The sequence below is a fragment of the Pararge aegeria genome, chromosome 12, assembly GCF_905163445.1.
Source record: "Pararge aegeria chromosome 12, ilParAegt1.1, whole genome shotgun sequence".
Taxonomy (NCBI): Eukaryota; Metazoa; Arthropoda; class Insecta; order Lepidoptera; family Nymphalidae; genus Pararge; species Pararge aegeria.
In genome coordinates this window covers 181,051-191,643 of record NC_053191.1, presented here as the reverse complement: position 1 = coordinate 191,643, position 10,593 = coordinate 181,051, and the positions used below count along the sequence as shown (strand labels likewise).

The following is a 10,593-nucleotide window of genomic DNA, read 5'->3' as shown; positions in this document are numbered from 1 at the left end:
TCTTTGAAAAAATTATATTAAATCAACTTTTGAATCACTTCAATGTAAATAACTTACTACATCCGGAGCAGTACGGTTTGACTAAAGGTCGTAGCACCACGGATGCAGGCGCTAAACTTTTAAAACATGTGTACGATGCCTGGGAACGTTCGCAGAATGCCATTGGTGTTTTTTGTGATCTATCCAAAGCATTCGATTGTGTCGATCATAAAACCTTGCTTCTTAAACTAGCCCATTATGGTATCAAAAACGTTGCACTAAATTTGGTTGCCTCTTATCTCAGTGACAGAACCCAAAGGGTTTGCATAAAAGACATTAAGTCGCAGGGGTCGGCTACGTCAATGGGTGTCCCACAGGGTTCAATCTTGGGTCCCTTTCTATTTTTGGTGTATATAAATGATCTACCACACCATGTCAGTGAAACCTGTGACATTGTACTGTTTGCTGATGATACATCTCTAATTTTTAAAACTGATAGAGGTAGAGACAACTCTGACGATGTAAGCCGTGCTATGTCGCATGTGTCGCACTGGTTTACTGTCAATAATTTACTTTTAAATGCAAAAAAAACTAAGTGTGTGGAATTTATTTTACCAAATGTAAAGAAAGTTAATAAAAATATAATAATAAATGGAGAATCACTAAAAATGGAAGATTCCACAGTTTTTCTGGGCATGACCTTGGATTGTAAGCTTCAGTGGGGTACCCATATAGATACACTAGCAGGTAAACTAAGCTCGGCTGCCTACGCCGTCAGGAAAATTAGACAGATTACTGACGTAGAAACAGCAAGACTTGTTTACTTCGCGTACTTTCATAGTGTGATGTCTTACGGGATCTTATTATGGGGCAAAGCTGCTGATATTGAAACTATATTCATATTGCAGAAAAGAGCTGTACGGTCAATATATAAACTTAAATCACGTGAATCCCTCCGTGAAAAATTTAAAGAAATTGGTATACTTACGGTAGCCTCACAATACATTTATAACAATATAGTATTTGTAAGACAACATATTAGTCTTTATAAACAAAAAGTGGATATAAACAGTCGACTTACAAGAAATGGTCATAAATTAGTGACATCTGCATATCGTCTGCGAAAGGTGCAGAAGTCATTTGTGGGATTGAGTATACGCTTTTATAATATGATTCCTAAGGTAATTTTGGACCTACCAATCCATAAGTTTAAAGAATGTGTTAAAACACATTTATTACAGCGAGGTTATTATACAATTGATGAGTTTCTTAATGACAAGGTTGCTTGGAAGCATCCGGCTCCGCTTTCATCTCTCACAAGATAGAAAAATGAATGTTAAAATATAAAATGTAAATTTTTGATGTTGGAAAAGAGCAACTGCTGAGTTTCTTGCCGGCTTCTTCTCGGTAGAATCTGCCTTCCGAACCGGTGGTAGAGTCACTACACACGGACAGACTTGACGTTTCAAAAGTGCTTGTATTAGGCCTACTTGAAATAAATGAATTTTGAATTTTGAATTTTTTTTGAATTTTACATCTTTACCAAAAAGCCAGGCAATTCAGTACAAGTAAACTTACTTAATATAAAATAACTACATATCTATGAACTATGGAGGGTAGAGGTAAGGAGGATCATCTGTGTATATGAAAAAGTGTCGTCAAAATGTATTAAATTAGGATGGCGCCACATTTGCATCAAGGTAACTCTTAAAAGAAGCGCCAAATATAAATATTGTTAGAGTAGGCTTGAAAAATAAACAAGGAAGTAAGGTTATATTTACCACAATATTTTGTACAACGTAAGTTGTTGAAATTCTCAATAATTAACTACTTTAGTAGATAATGACATTAAATTTTTTAACTCGGCATACTTCAATTCATCTACGATTGCTACATTCATACCATACCCTGTGCATCCACCAGCGCCATTGTGGAGGATTTTTGAACTGTTATTTAGCGCATACAACTGGACACTTTTTCAAGTTTTCTCCCATATAAGATGACTCTCCTTACCTCTACCCTCCATACTATTAACATAGACCAAGAGAATTATAAATATCGAATAATAAAAGTCGGTGGGCTGGGGCGAAGTGATTCCCGCCGTGCGTTCGCGCAGAGTGGCTTGTACGAGGAGGAAAGAGGTAACATTCAATATTTCATTCCTTCTTGCTCGACGTAAAGTGCCCCAATATTATCTTTTTCCTTCCTACCTACTTATTAATACCACATATTGTGTTGGCAGCTGGATATTCGGAAGGTCGACCGTCGTCATAAACAATGACTTGTACTAGCACCGCACTAGAATATAATGTAGATACAACCACTCCTAGCACCAAACTTGGAACAATCAATGCAGGACCCACTGGCGACTACCTATCTACTATTTAATAAAAATTAAAATACACATTGAGCAACAATTCCATAATTATGCTTATCACAACAATACCCTATCGCCGTCAGTGAAATGTTAGCCGTGGGATTTGGACTGCACCCGATCGACGATACCTGGCTCGAGCCATCCCGTATGGTATCAAATCGCACAGCGAGAACTGCGCGCTCGTTGCAGCTTAAAGTTCCCATCCGCGGTAAAAATGCGCGAGCATTTCCTGAGAGAAGCGCACAGGATGCGTTACATTAACGATCAAAAATAGTTGCTGCCGTCGTCGTGGGTCGCGCACTGGGTCCAAGTGGCGGCGCTGCTCAGTCGCAGCACAGGAAGTACTCGTTGGGGCAGCGCGGCACAGTGATCTGCAGCTTGGGGCAGTTCCAAATCTTCTCGCACCGGCAGCTCGTTTGGAACTTCCTCGCGTCTTTGCCGAATTTCTCCACGAGGTTGTTGGAGACGCCGCTCGAAAAGCCGTCGTCCTCGAAGTAGCTGAGCTTCGATATGAACCTGGGGCTGGGCTGGGTCGGCCGCGGCCGCGCGAAGCTGCGGGCCGTTGTGGTGCGCAGCGAAGAGATTCGTTCCGGTACTCCGGTCCTCGGCGACGTGATTCGTTCCCTTGGCGGCGCCACCTCCGCGGGCTCGGGCGCCTCGGTGTCCTCATCGTCCAGCGCGGCTGTAACGTCGTCCTGCCTCGCGCGGCGGACGAGCTCGCCACTTTCACCGCTCGCGCGCTCGGCGGACAGCAGCGGTTGAATCTTGACGAACGTGACGTCGGAGTCCTGCGGCGCACTCGACACTGCGCCTGCGCACAGCAGTAGCAACAACATCAACCTGTTCAACAACATCAAACATCGCTTGTTAATAATTATTTGTAGTAACTCAAATACGCTTGGTCTAAAAAGAAGAAAGAGCGAGTGAAGAACAAGCCTACACAGGTATTTTATTTTGTTACTGCTATCTCACAGTTTCAAATACTAAATAGCTATCTAGTTCCAGCAATCCATACGGAAAGATTGTAAGCGCTTATGTTATCCATCATGCTTGCTTCACACGGTTTCTCTAGCTTTAGGTATGACCTTAGGTAGTATGTATGTAACTTAGTTTGTATCACATGCCCTCTATGCGATCTAAGTTTATTTTGGTAAGTCTTAAATATTGTTATTTTGTTATGAGCAACAATTTCAAATACTAAGCCGATTTAAAATTATTTTGATTTAGTTTCTAATGACTGCTCTATTTTCTATTCTAAGTTTCTTCTGTAAATGTGTTTACTTTGAAATGTGTGTGTGCAATAAATATTTCAAACAAACAAACTGCTGCTCCCCTGTACGTCCCAGCTCCACGAGCCACTCGGCAGCGCGACTATCACGTCAGTACCAGCACATAATAGAATGCCTTATGTCATATGACACAATGCTGCGAAAGCAAACTAAGTACACAACGCGCCTAGTAGCCGACGACGTGTCGTCACTGCCAGGAGAGATCGTAGTCATCGAATAAACAATGTACCTGCCGGGCACGAACACATTTGCGCGCCGAGGGTTCTGCGCGTTGGACGGGAAGGAAAATAATTATTTGAACAATTTATTATATACTATGTACAACAAAAAGTAGCTGTTGCCCACGGAATCGTATGCGTTTCCATTAGGTTTTTTTTTTAATTCACGACAACACAACAACAACCAAAGTTCCTATAAAATCTGCCAACCTTCATCTTCTATCGAACAACAACAAACATTTACTGAACAGATAACTCTCTATTGGAAAATCTTGTTGTTTACTGTGGAGACACCAAACAACAAGATCTGTTGAGCCAATCTGAAAGTCCAAAAAAGGCAGATTCTTACACGCACTTATCACGACTTAACTATGCATATTATTGTAGATCAGCGTTAAATCACATTAAGCATAATAAAAGTGACTCATTAATTCTTCTTACGATATAATATTGCGTCGCGAATTTTTTATGAATATTTTTTCTTCTAAATACCTCTGACCTTTTTACACATTTAAACGCGTTCAAAAGCTTTCAAACTATTGTAAACGTATTTAATTATTCGACATTTTCACGTTTATTGAGATTGTTAAACTTATATACCTACACATTGTTTTGGTATTAACATAGAAATTACTAGAAAATAGCTCCAAAAGCTTTGCAGTTGGATCGATAGAATCTCCCCAAGAGATCTCGTATTCAAAACCTACTATTGCATTTAGTAACTTTTCGTGATGATAATCTGTCAACCTAATACCAAGCGCAGAATTTCCCAGCGATAGTTGTAGGTCATCGTTATCGGCCCACTACTGTCAGGATACAGGGTTTCCTCTCATAATGAGAATGAGATACCTCTTGCGGTTGCAGACTTCACTCGCCTTTTCAATTCCCAGGCATTCACGTTTCCTGCGATATTTTTCTTTGATTTTAAAGCAAGTGATATTTGTAACTATTTAAATGAAAAACGAACGATTTGTATGTTCAATTTATTTGTAATAGAGTAATGAGATCGAGACTTTCAATATTTAATGAGATACTCTAAGAGTACCTACAGTACAGGTTTACACATTCCATTCATCCCAGATAAGCAAATCCCCTGATGTTAGGTATTTTTTCTGTGTGGTGTATAATTAAAATATATATATTTCATCAAATACCAAGTAGGTAGGTATCTGTGTGTTAACTGTTAAAACACTGCCATATTCATTATTCATTGAGCAGCGCCACGGCCGCGGCCGGCTGGTAAATGGGACATGCAGCACGCAAAAAGTGTCTGCTATTGTGTCGACTGGCGAGGCGCAAGGCGAAGAGCCACCATTGTGTACTTATTGTGGTGCCTAGCGCGGCCTACGCGGGGCGCTCGCACAAATGATGTATTAAAAACTAATTCGAGCATATTATAGCATAAAATGGTAAATCCTTTTTTATTCGTTACTTTACGCTGAAATACTTCGATTAACAAGCGGTGATAGCCCAGTGGCTCGACTTAACTTTCGGGGGGCCGAGTTCCTATCCCAGCACGCACCTCTAACTTTGCTAAGTTATGTGCGCTTTAAGCAATTACATTATCACTTGCTTCAACGGTGAAGGAAAACATCGTGAGGAAACCTGCATGCCTGAGAGTTCTCTAAGGCGTATGGAGTCCACCAATCGGCACTGGGCTGGCGTGGTTGCTATGGCCTTAACCCCTTTTCACTTTGGGAGGAGACCGGTGCCCTCTAGTGGGTCGGTATTATGATGATGATGACTTAGTTTTGTGGACATACCATAAAAAAGGAAGGACTATAAAAACTTTACCTGGATTTTCACCCCTTTAGGGACAGAAAAACGATTTGATACAAAAAAACGCACCCTCCAAGTTGCGGTTCAATAGGCTGATCCGAACAAATTCACACACAGCCTATCTTGATCCGTCTGTCAGTCATACTAAGGTATAGGTGCAACTGCAAACGTCTATGATGGAACTCGATATCGTCACTCGCACCTACCTGCCTGCGGTATGCCGGCCTCCACACTTCGATTTAATTTTGAAAGCACCTGATGACGATATGTTACGCGAATAATTTGAATGAAGGACACGTTATGTAATCTGTTAAGAAGGTTAACCGGTCATCTTTGACCTGCCAGTTTCATTCAACCTTATGCGGATAGCTGCTGGAACAGTAATTGTCGACCAGCTTGGACCAGTGGTGAGGTGTGCTCTTATAAGTGGGGCGGCCCAGGTTCGATCCCGGCAGAAGTAATTTGGTAATTGATCTGGTCTCGGTGTGAGACTTCGTCTTAGCTACCAGGCTACGAAGTCTGTGCCGCCTCGCGTTTTACTGTTCTGGTACCAGTAAGAAAAATAGACTACCTAAGTATATATTGGTTAACTTTTACAATACACTATACTAAATAGGTATATCAGTAGATAAGCACCTATATAAGTACCTACCGTGAAAAATTTGGCGTATTTTCATGTGAGGTACTTGATTAAATATTAAGGTAGGTAGGTACCTAAGGTCCGCTATATAAGTATATTGTTATTTATAAACCTATTTGGGTTTTGAGCTCGGGGTGGCCTATGTACCTACCTACCTAGCTATTTTGTTGATTTGAATATAAGTGGAATTGTTTAGTGGGTAGGTATGCAAATATTATAGGTAGGTATCCAATTTATACGAATAATTAAAATGGCAGTGCCAGTGTGATTTCGAAAGTAAGTTCTTAATATTATCATTATGTTATGGCACATCTCACCTTAATAGGTAGGTATGTATGTCTACACATTTTAAAAACGTTTCCTCCTTATTAGTTCTGGTTAATTTTCGGAGAGGTAACGTTGAAGATGGGGATTTCACACACAGGTAGAGGATTATATCTACAAGGATTTATCCGAAAGGCATTTTTTTAGCGACTAATCGACTGGACCGATTATGCGAGAATTTATTTGGCTCAGGGCACCTAAATCTCGCGGAAAACACATCGGTACCTATCAACTACGCGGAAGAAATCGCGGGTGATAACTAGTAGGTACCTACTATGCATAGCATAGTGCGTACGGGCACAGCGCGGCGCCCGCGTGCAACACGAGACTACTACGACGCGACGCTGCGCTCGTCTGCCGGTGACTCGCCCGATGACTATGAAGCTAACTTGCTAACTGGCTTTCTAACTTTAGTTACTTGGATCACAAAGGTATTTGAACTAAACGCAATGATGAAACGCTACTCAATTTTGCCCCAAGCTACCGAACCATGATATCTCCATCAAAATCCGCTCGTCGTTACATACTACACACTGAAAAACGGATAGCTTTAGCGTTAACTCAGTACGGAGCACGGGTCTCCTCCCACAATGAGAAGGGTTTAAGGCCGTAGGCCACTACGCTGGCCCAGTGCGGTTTGGTGCACTTCTCACATTATTTGAGAACATCAAGAACTCTCAGGCATGTAGTTTTCCTCACGATGTTTTCCTTCACCTTTGAAACGTGTGACATTTTAATTGCTTAAAACGCACATAACTTAGAAAAGTTAGAGGTCCCAGCTGGGTTCGGACTCGGTCCCCTGAAAGTAACGTCGAATTCCTACCCACTGGGCTATCGCCGTTATCCGGTTTAGGTTCAACCCCGCTAAATTATTCCGTTTCAAAAATATTTCAGTAATCTCAGCGTTCGTATACAATATCGCTTAAACGTTGATCATATCAAAGCCAAAGTCAAATATTTCTGTATTCAAACAGGCACATAGATGGCATTTTTTATGCCTACATTACATGTAAAATATGTGAGTGAGTTAATGGCGATAACTAAATTCGTCAATTTAAAATCGAAATCTAAGATGTTTATTTTTATTTAAAGAAAATAGTCACTGCCAATCACTATATCAGCCCCAACTTGGTTACAGCGCACTCCCTAAGCTAAATTATTCATCTCTAAATTAACAAAGCCTACGATATAATTGAAGTCGCTTGATATAACACGTAGGATAAAAGTGAGTGAACTAATGGTTTCTGTGGGAGCAAAGCTGCACTCCAGTGCACTAGTGTGCTTGTCGTTGACATGTTTGTGGAAAAGAAAAAAGCTGGAGCTACTAACCGGTACATGTCGGCTCTTCCGGCGGGCGCTCGCGATCCCTGCTCGCAGCACACAGCGCGGCGGCGCGTCCGCCTGCTCTTATAAGCTGCGGCGGCTGGACACCGGCGACGGCAGTGAGTCAGGAGCTCGCGCAGACCAACATCCTCACACACTTATCTTATTTGGCGAATGTTTCAAACCGATCCTCGTGAACCTGACCTGCGTCTTTGCTACGTAAGTACCTAGGTTATAGTTGTTCGTGATCAAAAGTTGCAGGGCCACTTGGTCAGGTAACTAAGCGAGTAGGTGATATTGAGTCGGGCGTCGAAATCTGACTGCGAGTGGAGGCTCGGCCGGGGTTTCAGTTTAGCACTTGATTGCCCTGAGAGTTTGCAGGGTTTAAAACAATCATTTCCTTACCTATACCCACGTCGAGAGACCACCGAAGCATGTATATAACTTATTAAAAAAATTGTAAAAAATAAAAGATAAAACTGAAATCCATGCTACTAGTACTTATCATAATTATCACCGTCATCAACCCATTACCGACCCAAAAACATTAGAGTTGTGATAGTTGTCATGTAGAAGCAATTGATATTTTAATTGCATAAAATGTACATAACTTAGAAAAGTTATTGGTGCGTGCTGGTATTCTAACTCGGCCCTACGAAAGTGAGGACGAAGTCCCATCCACTACGCTGTCACCGCTTCTTAGTTACTAGTATCTAAATAAGTATAAATAAAAAAATACTAACACACACGACAGGTTCCTAACTTGTGCTCTTTATAAATCACTAGCTTTGACCCGCGGTTTTTGTGCATTTTTATCATACCGATTCGGTTTCGCATGTATAAAAGTTAATGTTAGTATCGATTGATGTCCTACCAAAGTATTTTTGAATACTTTTTACATTAGTGTTTTGTCTATATTTGAGAACTTACCTCTCAAAGAAAAAACCACGCGCTGCCTAAAAGAGAAGTCGGCGAAACTTATTAAGTGCTGTTTTCCAAAGTCAACATTGTGCGATTTAAGAACGTCTTTAACTTTTTTTTGTTTATGTGTACAGTTGAAAGCAGAGCCGATTGCTTGAAAGTATATTTGCGGAACAATCAATCAACATAATATATTTATAATATTATAAAGTTGAATAGTATTAGTCAAACTCAAAGCTTTCTATGTACAAATAGTCCGCTTGATACGAGTTCCAATGTTTTCTCAAAAATAGTATTAGGCTAACTTTCTTATACTAAGACTTATACTAAGTTTCTGAAGAAAGTTTTAATGGTAATATAATAGGTAGTTACCTATACGTAGCTGTGTGCCACTGTTATCCGTTATTTATTTTATTTTTGTCATAGATTCATTTAGCTATGTTATGTATGTATGTTAGTGTGCTTAATAATAAATAACAATAATTATTATTAATATATTACGACAATACACACAGCGCCATCTAGCACCAAGATAAGCTTATGTTGTGGATGTCAAGACAGCTGATGAATAATATACATAAATGGCAAATTCTTATAATATATAGATACACACCCTGATAGTGAAAAAGATTTTGAAAATCATTTACCAGTTGTGGGAATCAAACCTACAGCCTTGGCCTCAGAAAGAAGGAGGACTGCCACTGCGTCAATCGGGCGGTCAAATGAATGAATAGTGAAGTTATAGTGCTGGGCTCCCAGCCTATCGGATGATCGTAACGAATGACTCGGCAGCTGTTCCCACTGCGCAATGTCCGGCGCTGCTACTGCTCGCAGCTTCGGCGCGCGGCGTGTGGCGTCACGCAGTCGATATGCAGCGACGATGGCCGCTCAAGACAATTCATAATAAATACTACATCAATTAACATAATCTACGTTAATGAGTAGCTGACGTGGAATTATCATTATTTTTGCAGGATAAATAGCTATATTAATACATAATTATGCATCAATATAGAACTACCTACTTGGAGTTGGTAAATATGTTTTTAATAAAAATGTGTAAATGCGTAGGTCACCTTGAAAGTTTGTTTGTTGATTTAAGTTGAAGTGCTTCGTCAAGGATGAATATATTTGTATAGAATGGATCTAAAGCTTCTGCAGCAGAACTGATAAGTATGATCAAGTATTAGTAATATGTGGTAACAGCCGCCAGGCAGTCTGGCCTCCAACAGGTATATGTCCGTTGTAATAGAAATCATCGTTCGGAAATCGTTCCCCGGACTTTATTCTTGAGAAACGTACATTCGCTCTGTTGCGTCACTGTCATTTTCTGAAATATGTGTATCTACACCATCGTGCTTAACAATAAATAACGCATTCTGATCAATGCTTCATCAATGAATCAGTGAGAAAAACGTATTTTCTAACTTACGGTCTACATATATTTATCCAATTAAGAAGTTGTAATTGTACAGTTATGAGTTATGCATGTAATTATGTTATCCTACTTACGAGTATATTATAAAGGCGAGTGTTTGTGAGCATGTGTGGATGGATATAAATATATTTGTTTGGATAGAGATAGATTGTACACCGGAAGAATTCATGGATCCCGCACGATTTGTGGAAAACTGAATTTCACTTCGATGAGGTACACCTAATCTCAGTGGCATGCGCAGGGTCTTCGGCCAGGGTGTGCATAGAGCAGATATATATGGCATAAAATGGACCCTCAACTTCCTT

At 40.4% G+C, this 10,593-nt stretch overlaps 1 protein-coding gene across 1 annotated transcript; it reads right to left on the bottom strand.

The window, feature by feature from the left end:
• Positions 1 to 1,920: 1,920 nt before the first annotated feature.
• Positions 1,921 to 9,130, bottom strand: LOC120628372. The gene is made up of 2 exons (XM_039896709.1): positions 7,936 to 9,130; positions 1,921 to 3,196 (listed from the first exon to the last, which is right to left on the bottom strand). Exons 1-2 carry the CDS (start codon positions 7,941 to 7,943, stop codon positions 2,680 to 2,682), a joined length of 525 nt encoding a protein of 174 aa, XP_039752643.1. The 5' UTR covers positions 7,944 to 9,130; the 3' UTR covers positions 1,921 to 2,679.
• Between the last annotated feature and the right edge of the window lie 1,463 nt (positions 9,131 to 10,593).